The 12,538-nt window shown below is 42.8% G+C and overlaps 2 protein-coding genes across 2 annotated transcripts; one reads left to right on the forward strand and one right to left on the reverse strand.

The window, feature by feature from the left end:
* Positions 1-400: 400 nt before the first annotated feature.
* Positions 401-9,190, reverse strand: LIAS (lipoic acid synthetase). Its single transcript, XM_039699010.1, is given in 10 exon segments — positions 401-1,493; positions 2,438-2,549; positions 3,305-3,456; positions 3,687-3,889; positions 4,946-5,003; positions 5,923-6,079; positions 6,307-6,387; positions 7,157-7,250; positions 7,894-8,066; positions 9,046-9,190. Coding segments are annotated over 10 exon segments (1,161 nt in total). The 5' UTR covers positions 9,124-9,190; the 3' UTR covers positions 401-1,440.
* RPL9 (ribosomal protein L9) lies at positions 9,122-12,487 on the forward strand. Its single transcript, XM_039698767.1, has 5 exons — positions 9,122-9,288; positions 9,355-9,569; positions 10,730-10,810; positions 11,278-11,393; positions 12,378-12,487. Exons 1-4 carry the CDS (start codon positions 9,122-9,124, stop codon positions 11,382-11,384), a joined length of 570 nt encoding a protein of 189 aa, XP_039554701.1. The 3' UTR covers positions 11,385-11,393; positions 12,378-12,487.
* Positions 12,488-12,538: the final 51 nt, after the last annotated feature.

Raw genomic sequence — 12,538 nt, forward strand, 5'->3', positions numbered from 1 at the left:
AGTTCTGTCTTCATAAGGGGTTAATATTGCTGTACTTCATTTTGTGAAGTGTCAGCTGAGGCATCACTAGCCTCCGTTGTACAATATAGATAAAAGCTTCTCCTATATATCATCTTGCTAGGTAGAGGTCTTCCTTCTATCATGTTGCTGACTTGGTGAGTGTGCAGGGTCCACTCTCCTACAGACTCCAGGAGTTTAGAGAAGTACTAAAGCCAGTCTTGGAATTACCTGCATGAAGGGAGTTTTGGGCTAGACAGCAAAGTCCTGGGCTGTTTCCCAAATAACCTGACAAAGATACAGCTCAAGTTAGTGCAGAGATGGTATTTAATGTCCATAGCTGAGCATTAGGGAGAGAATCATTGGTATTACTGCTGTAAAGAGAGGCAGGCAGAGCTGTTAATGTAGCATATGCCATGTTTTTATTTCTGCTTGAGCTTAGTGTGACATACAGTGGATCTCATGTTTTACCCACAACGTGGTTCACTTCTCTGCACTAAGATTTAGCAGCCAGACCAAGCCTGAAGGGGCAAGTAACCAGACCCACCCAACACAACCACTGGGGTTTTAATTTTCCTTTAATGACAAGACAATGGCCATGCAAAGGAGCACGGTACAGGATTGCAGTTCTGCATGCTCAATACCAAAGCATCAGGGCAGCTCAGTGGGGTTTGTTGCAGTCATGTACATAAATTAGGGGTAGCTCCATTTATGCACCTCCACCAACTCTGATTTTCCAAATTGTTTAAATTAATGGTATCTACACAAGGTTAATTGTCTTGCTAGAAAGGACATTTCGTTTTCTTTTGCTGATGCCTTGTACATACCAAGGCTCACACTTGGAGATATGGAAGCTCTGGAAAAGCTTTAGCTATCAGAATGGCACAGCTCTTTTTCTCTGATGCAGCTAAGAGATACTATCTTGGAGTATCACTGAACTGTCTCTGGCATGGTTCAAGAAAGCCCTGGTCAGGTGCATTATCACACAGAGTCTTTCTTTAGAACTCCTACAGTTCCCAGAGCCCCTGCAAGCTTATGTTACATAAGAGAAAGGTACACCAAAGTATCAGTACCTTTCTAATTACTAGCAGCACCTTCACAGGTATCAACTGCAGCAATGCTGACTGCTGTAGCAGACCTATAAATCTGCCCACTCTTTGTTCCCAGCCTCTGTTTGTTTCTTCCACTTCAGTTCCATCACTCTTTCAAAATCGGTTCAATCTTCTGTCTTTTTGCTGAATACTCAAGTATTCTGTGGCTGTAGCCTTGCCAGGAGAAATGAGGTAAAATAATGCGTTTTGATGAGAAAAAATTGTTCTGGAAAGATAGCAAGTTTATTCATATAGCTACCATCTGTTCTTCTGCATTCCTGGAACTGAGTATAATTATAAACTGAAAAAGGATTCTTAAAACTGGCTGCTTTAAATAGGTTCATTCTCATTTTCAGATGGCTTTTGTCTTTCTTTTTTCTACCAAGTTCTTCAAGAAGAATTCACCTAATTAAAAGAAGAAAAAGAGACACCAAAATGATTTGTAGATATTTCAATAAAATAAGGCAGAAGAATACATTCTTGTTTAACAAGAGTGTTCTACTCTACAATACAACTGTTTTCACCAGTTGTCTTATAGGAATTTAGTTATATATAACAGCATTTCCAATACATACAGCAGGGATCTAAAAAACCCTCAAAACTATAACCCAACACACAATCTCTCCACTCCCAAAATCCTGATTTTGCTCCTGTCCAGTTTTATGAAATAGCTCTGTTGCTTTGTGCATTACAACAGGCAAAACTGGATTGATTTAATTAAAATTTAATTCCTGTTTCATAAAGTATCAGCAAGTTATAGTGAAACCTGCTATGAATCTTGTTTGAGCTGTCATTAAAACAGAGCAGCACAGTACCCCAGATGAGTCTTCTCTCTCCTTCCTTAGGAAAAAGCAGGATGTTGTACCTACACAACAGTTCCATTTAACATCAGCTGCTACTTCATACCCAGTGCTTTATCAGAAAAAGCACTGCTGTAAATGTCTCTTATTATTTTTAAAGCATTGTAAATAAATTCTGCCTAAAGCAACAAAACTGCAACACAAACAACCAGAGACCTCACTGACCCAGAAGCATCCAAGAGACAGAATGTGAAGGAAAACTTGAAAATATGGTACCCTCTATCCTGCCTCACACATTAAGTATAGTACAGAATAGATTTGAAAAAACAATTAGGTTAAGCAGCACTGCAATTGTACAAATTCTAATTACTGTCATGCTGATGCATTTGGATGACCCACAGGAAATAGTGTAAGTAATTTTAAAAATACTGATAACTATATGAGGTGTCCTTGAGCTAAGGTAAGCTTTGTTGCACATTACTTCACTGTTTTAGTTTTGTATAATAAAATGTTACATGCTAAATAATCCAATGCTTTTCAGTGATTTACCTGCTTTATAGGAAGAACGCACCAAAGGCCCACTGGCAGTGTAATGGAATCCAAGATCATTTCCTACTTTTTCCCAGTACTTAAACTTCTCAGGAGTTATGTACTCTTCCACCTGGGGAAAAGAATTAATTTTGCTCAGGTACTAATGCAAAGGAAATTGCTGTAGCTAGCATACAGTGAAATAAAATACAACTATATTGCAAGTTCAAAATTTTTCACTCCAAAGCTTTCATCAGTGAAGTCACAAACTGCATTTTTGCTCTGCTTTCTACCAAACAAATGTATTTTGTTTTACATATTTAGCTGAAAAGTTCAGAATTTAATCTCTAGTTGTTGCTTTATCCACTACAAAATCTTCCATTATCTTTTTGAAAGGTCCTTTCAAGCAAACCTGTTTTCCTGTCCAAGTCAGTGAAAAACCACAATAATCCTACAAATCTCTTCACTAACACAGTTAATTCAGTGAAACACAGGAACAGAACAGAGAGTGAATTTCTGGACAGACTGCAGAAGCAGAAAATGGTAAACATCCCAGCTGAAGTGGCACCATTAGGGGAGAGGCTGTAAGACAGTGAAGGGGCACTGGCTTGAGCAATTATGTTTGAGACATACACTGAAGCTCTTGTTTTCCAGAGCCATGCCTCAGCTCCAGCTGTCTCCCTAGCTAACAGCAGAAACTAGCACTGGGAAGTCTGCAGAAGATAGAAGGGGTTAGATGGCTGAGGTCATTTTTAGTGAAGAGCCCCTAACAGATAATCATTGTTACACTAACAAGGAAGGAAATTTCCCCAACATCTGCAGTTAGAGTAAGGATGACTGTGTAAGGTACAGACCTTAACTCTGCCTGTAAATTAACGGCACTTTTACCTTTAGGTGACGTTTTGTTGGTTGCATATACTGTCCTAGGGTCAAACAATCCACATCTGCTTCCCGCAATACTGGAAAAACAAAAGTCCTTGTTAGTGGCAGAAGGATCACAAGGAAAATCATGGATTTACCTGTCAAACTGAACCTGTAAGCTATAAGAAGACAAAATATTTCAGAAATTCAGTCTTTTTTAACCAAATTATTATTTTTCAATGGAACTTGGAAAACATTTCCTGCACCAGCAAACTGATTGTCATGTAGAGGCAATGATGCTTATAATTGTTGCCGGCCCGCAGCGCGGCTCCGCTCCGTGCCACGCTCCGCGCCGCGCTACACACCCGGCCCGTAGCCCGGCTCTGCTCCACGCCCGGCCCCACTACACTCCCCGCTCCGCGCCACGCTGCGCTCCACGCCCGGCCCCGCTCCGCGCCCGGCACACCCAGAGCCATTGGTCACCTCTGCAGTGCCGGCACCGTCTCCACGTTGTGCGCATACACATCCAGACCCGACGAGGCGACCTTCTCCACTGCTTTAAGGTCTCCTCGGAAATCGGGAGTTAGGCATTCCACCAGGATTTTTGGATTCCTGAAAACGAGAGACAAAAGGAACACATACGTTGTGGTATTTTGTGACCCTGTGTCCCAAAAAACTCAAGACAGCTAAAAAAACCCATACCCCCATAACTGAAGATATGACACTAATAAGCAAAGCAAAGTTAATTCAGGATACTTCTAAACCAACAGGTTTCTCCAAACACATTATAACAAACTCGTGTTAAGTTAACATGCAAAAAGACACATTAAAAAAATATAAACAGTGCATGCAAATGTTTGAGAGACTGTTGGAATTGCTTTTATATTTATTATTTGGCTTCTGCTGTATTTCAGCTCACATCAGTAAAATCAAGAACTTGTTTTGTTTAAGATCATAGCTCCAAAATACAGAAGAGCTATAATTCTGTTACTGGAATAAAAAAGACTCATAGTCTAAAATCTAGTCTTGGTGTTCAGGAGGCTGATTTCAGCTCAAAAAGGCAGCTGGGGAAAACTGCAGGAACCCTTCAAGCCCCAAGATACAATGGATAAAGAGACTTAAATGAAGTTATACAAATGAGGTCTGCAGGCAGGCGAGTGTGCTGTTGAACAGCATACAGGGCACCGACATAGGGTGAAGGCAGCACAGCCAGGGAAAGCAGGAAGGTACAATCACAGACTTGGAAATGGCCACTGAGGCAAAATGAAAAGCAGTTTGATCACTGCTGAGTGAGAAACCAGACTCCTTTGGTCACATGGTGACAGAGTTACCTAACTCTGCTGTGTCTGAGCCCAAGGTTCAGGAATGAACATACCTCGGAAGAATGTATTCATTTCCTGGAAACCAGCTGTCTGCTCAAAGAAAGAATCCAGTGCTTAGCTTTAATAAGCCTGGGATGAATTGGAAATGCATCCAAATTCAAAACAGTTTGGGGCCATTCTATGAAAAAGATGAAGAAAGAGAGGAAAAAAAAGGGGCATAGGCAGGCTAGAGGCAGACTTTTGTATTTGCCTGGCCCCTGGAATAAGCCAGCTATAGGAGCTTTGACCTGCACGCAGTACCACCTTCTAAAGTTTTAACAGTAACAGTAACACATGGATGACACACCTTTCTTTCAGATGCCGGACTGTCTTTGCAAAGTGTTCCGCTCCACCATCAGGCATATCTAGAAGCATTTCAATTATTCAGTTAATCTTTCTGTTCAAGAAATGTATTTACTTACTAGCAAAGCCAAAAAACCCATCCAATTCAAACCTTAAATGCAAAATAATAAAGCAGTCAAACCCCAGTCTTGTCTCACCACTTAAGCCGAGGACTTACAAAAGGTATCATTCCAGCTTCTGCACAAAATCTAACTGTGATTGTCTAGGGCAGAGCTCAGATTTACCAGTCTCTAGCTTCCCTGTCTCCCTGAGCACAGGATGGCTTTACCTATTTATGGTTCTGGTCTGAAAAACAGTTGTACAAAAAGTGAGAAGTAGATCTTAGTGCTCTTTTAATTTGAAGCCACTGGACTTTCCATCATACTGAAGAGTTTTTACAATGGCTTTCCTCACCTATATGGTGTCACCACAAGGGAGCTACTGCAAGGAAGCTACTTCCCACTTCCTTAGGAAAACACAACTTTCACTTTTGTTACATATACTGTATTCCAGGTTTAGTGTTTAGAAGGAAGTTCTGTAATGGTATTGTATATGATTGTTTGTCTTTTTGCTATCCAAGTAACAGAACGTGGTGTATACACATGCATTCTGCTAAAAATTAGTTATAAAATATTTAGTGTTGTAGTATTTATTTATGTTTGTTAAGAGCGTAATTTCTGCTGTATTTCACCAGACATGGAGAAATACTGAGAATATGCAGGAACTGTGCAAAGTTTCAGCACTGCTGTCTCCTCTAACACAGCTCTCCTGGGCAGCTGTGCAGATGAATGTTCCTGGGGCTGTGTGCAGCCATGGAACACGGGTGACAGCTCAGGGGGCACAGGGAGAGCCAGGCACGCACTGGTGACAGCTCAGGGGGCACAGGAGAGCCAGGCACGCACTGGTGACAGCTCAGGGGGCACAGGAGAGCCAGGCACACACCATCTCTGTCCACGGACGTCAGCACCACGTAGTCCAAGCCCCAGGCCGCGATGGCCTCGGCTGTGTTGTAGGGCTCCCGCGGGTCCAGCGGAGGGGGGTTCTTGGCAGTCTTCACTGAACAAAACCTGCAGCCTCTGGTGCACGTGTCACCCATCAGCTGCAACACGAGAGACATTCCTCCCTTTACACAGCACCACTGCTCAGCTGGGAAACAGCTGCATGAGCTACATCAGATAAATCCTAACAGTAAGCAAAAAAAAACTAGGACAGTGCTTTACTCTAAATTTATTGTAATAAACCCATTCCACTACAGTAAAGACCCAACAATAGAGCACAAACAGCTCAGACATGAGCAGAACACTTGGGAAATGGTTAATGACTTACCATAATAGTAGCTGTCGCTGTGGCAAACTCCCCACCTCCCCAGCATTCCCCAATGTTGGGACAACGTGCTTCTTCACATACCTGAAGGTGAAAGGCTGTACTGTACTTGGATTTTTCCATATTATTTTTGAAAATAATCATTATATTACTGATGGATTTTAATAGTAGCCTACAAACAAAACATAATTCCTTCTGTGATAAATGAGGTTAACAATTCCCTGCTGTTTTTAACAAGTCAGTAGAACAGATAGGAAGAGGACTGCTTCCTGATATCCATTACCTTTATTTTCTCTACTTCAAAACTCCAAAAACTGTTGTCAGTCACATAACTGTCTTATTAATTAGCACAGACTACCATTAACATTAATATTTTAAATTGAAGAACTGATAAAATGTTCACAAAGTATGTGATTCATTAAAGCATAAAAAACTAATAACTTAGTCTGAAAAAAAAAAATATAAACAAATCCCCTCCATGCATTCCCACTGCTTTTTACTACCTGGAAAGTACAATTAATGAAATCTGCACAGTTTCTTTTCATGAAAATCAAGTATGTAACTCTGAGATTGTGTGTGTCTCCATTAAAAACAGTTGCACATAGCATCTTCCAATCTCTGGTGATATAAGCAGTAAAACCCAGTATTTAAAATCACAGTAGAAAAAACACTAGATCTGTTAAATTTACCCTTATTCTTTAGGGGTAAAATTTACTGCTAGCAAAAGGGATAGCACTGGGCTTGGTTTCAGCTCTGAAGATCATGCAAGACATGATTTCTACCTGTCCTCCACAGAGAAAAATGTAAAATTTGCCTTAGTTCTACAGGAACACTTGGTTGGTGCCAGACTTACCGTATGAAGATTTAAACTTCTCAAGGTATTCTTTAATTTATTGTAGTTCTTTCCCATGGGAATCTTTGTTTTCAGCCATGGAGGAAGATGCAGCCTGAATAATACCAAGCAAGCATAAAGATTAATAAACTACTTACACAGTGAATTAATAGATTTGTTTTAATGTGTTACAGATCCCAACAAGGAAAGGTCCCTTGAAAACTGATGCAGTTCAGCCATTATTGTTAACATCATCCATGGCCAGATCAGACTCCTCTCCCCTGTTCATCATCGTTCCAACACTCAAGAATTGTTGTCACTAACATGTTTAAAACTGTTCACTGTTCCAGAGGGATTGAACAGTGCCACCACACTGGAGACTGCAACATTAATGGCAACAGGTATTGCACAGCTATCACAAAGTCTGGTCACTCTGTAACTGGAAATATGGGGGTTTAAACATTTTTTTAATATAAATCTTAATTTTTTGTTTTCTCTATCAGTAGTACTTTTTCAACAGATTTCCCTACTGATGTATATTTGTAATTGAATTACTGGCACTCAAGAACATACCACTATGTCTCCACATTTTTTATGGATTTGAAATTAATGACGCTTGTCCTTTCTTGAATAATCCTTAAATTTGCAACACAGTAGGGTGGAATTTAATAGAGATGCATAGCATAAATTTTGTAGTTACTACTAAACATTCAAGATCATGCTGGGAAGCAACTAAAGCTGTTTAAAATCACTATTACCTTTCTCCTTTCTCACGCTTTAAATTGCCTTTATAGTCAGCCCATGTGCTCTTGTCTGACAGATCTCCAGAGACAAAGTCCTCTAAGTCTGGTCCATTCTGCAGGTGCTCTTTTTTTTCCCCTGGTAAAGAACCTGATGTTCCATACCTGTTACACACATGGCTTCCTAACACCTAAAACAAGCAAAATTATGATTTATTTAGTAACAAACATGGTGGGATCACTAGACAACAATTTGCCTTTTTGCTGATTAATGAACACTTTGTGTAAGCATTTTCCCAATGGCTTTTAAGCTAAATGTACAATCCTCTTTTTATTTTAAGCTACATGTAACAGACTTCTCCATCATAACACCACACTAAGTTATGCAGTGTAACACACAATTCCCCTGTTCCCAGCACTGGTGAGGCCACAGCTCAAACCCTGTGTCCAGTTCTGGGCCCCTGACTGCAAGAGACATTGAGGGGCTGGAACTGTCCAGAGAAGGGCAATGGAACTGAGGAAGGGTCTGGAGCACAAGGCTTGTGCTGAGGGAGCTGGGGGTGTTCAGCCTGGAGAAAAGGAGGCTCAGGGGGAACTGACCGGCCTCTACAATTGCCTGAAAGGAGGCTCCAGCCAGGCGGGGATGGGCTGCTTCTCCCAGGCAGCCAGCGACAGGCTGAGAGGAAATAGTCTTACACTGCACCAGGGGGGGCTCAGTTCGGACAGCGGGAGGGAGTTCTTCCCATGAAGGGTGATGGGCATTGGAATGGGCTGCCTGGGGAGGTGGTGGGGTCACTGTCCCTGGAGGTGTCTAAGGCAAGCCTGGATGTGGCACTCAGTGCCCTGTGTGCTTGACAAGGCAGTGTGGGGTCACAGCTTGGACTCCATGGTCTCAGAGGTCCTCCCAACCCACAGATTCTGTGGAACAACGTTCTGTGGGTCACTCCGCTGCTTGGGGCCGCAGGAAGCGGCTCTGCCGAGGCTCCCGGGCGCTGTCCCACGGGAGCGGGGCCGGGGCCCGGTGTCCGTGCGGGGCTCTGCCCGCGCCCGCCCCGCGCCAGTGCCACAGACCCGCTGGGCGCGGGCACCGCGCTGCGCGCACAGCGTCTCCTCCTGCTCTGCCCTGCCGTACCGCATCGCGGCCCCCCCGGGGCACACGGCGCGACTCACCCGGGCCCGGCCCCGCGGCACCAGCAGCCCCCGGGCGGCGGCGGCCCCGCACCGGCCCTGCGGCAGCAGCAGCGACATGGCGGCGCCCGGCCCGATCGACGCGCTCGGCCGGCTCGGCTACTCCTGCCTATCAGACGGCTTGCCCGGCGCGGTGACGTCACGCAGCCCGGAGCGGCTACAAATGCGTGATGACGTCATGCGCTGTCTCTTTTGGCGCTGTGCGCTGCAAGGTGAGGGCTGGCGGTGCGGCCGGGCTCGCCCGGGATCACCGGGATAATCCGGGACCATCCGCGGCGCTCGGTCCCCCAGCGCCCCGCCCGCGCGCGGGCAGCCCCCCGGGGCGGCGCCGCACGCGTTCTGCTTCCAATCTCCGCTGTGTCCTGTGCCCCAGGGCTTTCGCTACAAGATGAGGTCGGTGTACGCTCACTTCCCCATCAACGTGGTCATCCAGGACAACGGCTCACTGGTGGAGATCCGGAACTTCCTGGGCGAGAAGTACATCCGCAGAGTGAGGATGAGGCCAGGTGAGTGTTTCTGGAGATGTGTTCTGGTTTTAACTAGGCTTTCCAAGCTGTTTTCTGTGGGCTCTGCCACTGAGAATGGGGGAGGATGAATAATCGTTAGAGCAGCATGTGCTTGTCTGAATTTATGTAATCTTCTTGTGACACCATTGCCACTGTTCAGATTTATAATTAATAATGCCTCTGTAATTTTACTAGTGAGAGTTAGCTAACAACCAGTCTGGAGTGAGTTACTGTAGTACAAGGAATCCAGGATTTAAGTTAATGACTGGGAGATCTTAACAGTGTTGGTAGTTGGTGACCTGCAGCTGCTTAGTGTTAGATTTGCATTTCTGTTTTAAAACACTGCACATGAACTAGTTTCATACCAGTTTAACATGTTCTAGTTTGAACTTGCTGATTATCTAGGAGCATTCACAATAAACTTAGAAGTTATCGTCTTATTAGCTGTTTCTACATCTTGCACATTTGGAGTTTCAGTAAAATGTCTTAACAGAAAGGCAGGTGTTTGATGGAGCTTATTAAACTTCTGAAAGGAGACAACAAAACAAGTCATAAACAGAGTTACATAAAGACTGTAGGAAAGACATCCCTTATCCATTTGGTTTTTTTGAATTCCATTTCTGGTGAGGGTATGGGTAAGGACATTTAATGTGATTGATGATGTGTTGGGGTGACTGTAGAGGAATGCATCAGAACTTGTCCCAAACACTGGTAGATAACAGTGCAGGAGAGTTACAGGGTTTTTGATTTACTGTGGGATATTAAGGGTGGGTTTGATTATTGTATTTTTTTAAATCAGCATTTACTCTTAGTATTGGGCTGGCTTAAAATCTGATAATCTGTTGATTAAATAGAAGAAACTGTAAAAACTTCTGTTACTCCCCTTAAAAATTCAAGTTTCCTGTTAGATTCTTGAATGCCATCATGTTTACTCCGTGTGAGTATTTGCACCATGGCTAGTGTAAACACAGTACATGACATGACAGGGGGCAGGTGGTTTTCAGTGGCTTTTGATGGTTCTGTGATTGCTGACTCCGGCGTGCTCTTAATGAGCACTAGCCTGTGGAGATGGCACCACCATTGGGACAGGACATTAATATTGCTTCTTTAATACACTTAACACCTTCAACAGTGTGGATTATGTGTTTGCCTTTCCATAGGTGTTACCTGTGCAGTATCTCAAGCCCAGAAAGATGAGCTGATCCTTGAAGGCAATGACATTGAGCTGGTCTCCAATTCAGGTTTGTGAAAGTAGATGCCTGGAAACTTGTATGGAAACTTTTATCTGAAGATGGCAGCTTAGCAAACTCTTTACCTCAAATCCTGAGGTAAACAACAGCACAGATCTTTTTTTTTTTTCTCTAGTCACTGTAATTGCTTTTCGTAGTTCCTAACTCTGTTTGTAAGTTTAAAGGTGTTTTTACAAGTCTGCAGAACCTTCTTCTTCAAGTCAGTACTTATGGCCTTTTTGGCACCAAACTTTTCAGATTTTCAGTTGTACATGTGTGCAGTAATGAAGTGCTACTGCTCCAAGTTGAGCTCAGTGAAATGCATCCTATTTTCATTAGACCTTACAGGATTTGAAGTTGGTAATTCCTGTCTCTCGATGACAGTCCTGTTTGTTAGATGAAATACTGGAGTATAAACAAAGGTTACAAGTTGGGTTGGACCTTTTGGCTTTGTGCTAACAGTCTCACTTGGTCTGCAGCTGCTTTGATCCAGCAAGCCACCACAGTCAAGAACAAGGATATCAGGAAATTTTTGGATGGTATCTATGTTTCTGAGAAGGGAACAGTGCAGCAGGCAGATGAGTAAAACTCACAGGTTGGTATCATCTTAATACACACTTCTCTGTAGAGATGGGGACTTGACAAGGTTTATCTGCTTCAACATGGCCATGGTTAAACAGGTTCCCAATAGGGATGAAATTTTGTTGTAAAAGATGTCATAAGATACATAATAAAATTTGAATTTTGGTAGGTCTTTCAACAGCATTTTTCATCAACTTGGCATTTTGCTATTGTATGGAGAAAACCTGTGTTCTCCAGTGCTGTACACTGCATTGTGAATGCATGCTGCAGTGTGCTGGCTGAGAATTTAAAAACAGCTGACCTGGCCTGACTGGTTTACAGCTATTTACAGAGAAGACCTCAGACTAATGTTCCTCCTGGTTGGACACTGCCCTCACTAAAATGGTGGACAGCACCCAGTTTATGTGTAAAGGTCTCTGAGCAGTTAGTGTGTAAATGCTGGTAAACAGGTCAGTTTAACAAGGACATGTTACATTGTCCATGGGCATTGTTACTGAAGTTGAGTACGATGATTTGGGGATCATTTAGGAATTTTAACTGCTAAAGGAACTTGATGCATTCCAGCTGTGTGTGGTTCCTTACACAATACAAAACACCCGTGCAGGATGAAACAGTCTGAGTTGCAAATAAATTCTGTGCTGTGTGCCTTGAGAACCTAAGCTACAGGCAGGATGTAGATGAAGTTTCATAAACCCATTTTTTTTTAAATCATCCTCCAGATACCAAACATTTGCAAGCCTCTGAAAAAATAACTTTTGGTACTGTTCCAAGTGCCTTGAGAAATGGAGCAACTTCCTTCATTTGTTGAACAGTTGAGCTGTTGTGCTTGAAGGCATCTTTAAGTAATCTTGTCTGTGTAAAATCAAGGAAGTTCTTTGAGCTGTTAATGTCTGTCTTGCATTAAAATCATCAGATAAATAAACATCAAATGGTTATAAACTTTGTTTCACATTTGCACTGCTAAAATCTTTCTAAAAGCTCTTTGTTTTATTTACAGCTGTCTGGATCCCAGCAGTATTTTACCATGAGACATTGTCCAGCAATCCCAGCTGTGAACAAGGTGATAACATTAGATGTCAGTAAAATAAACTATATTTCATATCTTGAGTTTGTTGGGTTTTTTTAAAGAATAAAATGGTGATTGCATGAACCTGATGG

The sequence above is a fragment of the Passer montanus genome, unplaced genomic scaffold (assembly GCF_014805655.1).
Source record: "Passer montanus isolate IOZ18808 unplaced genomic scaffold, ASM1480565v1 scaffold13, whole genome shotgun sequence".
Lineage (NCBI taxonomy): Eukaryota > Metazoa > Chordata > Aves > Passeriformes > Passeridae > Passer > Passer montanus.

Bases quoted from the DNA above. Each gene is read 5' to 3' on its own strand.
- RPL9 (XM_039698767.1), top strand. From the start codon at position 9,122: ATGGCGGCGCCCGGCCCGATCGACGCGCTCGGCCGGCTCGGCTACTCC. The intron at 9,289-9,354 runs GTGCGGCCGGGC...TCGGTCCCCCAG, and splicing joins CTGCAAGGTGAGGGCTGGCG to CGCCCCGCCCGCGCGCGGGC. The intron at 10,811-11,277 runs GTTTGTGAAAGT...CTTGGTCTGCAG, and splicing joins TGAGCTGGTCTCCAATTCAG to CTGCTTTGATCCAGCAAGCC.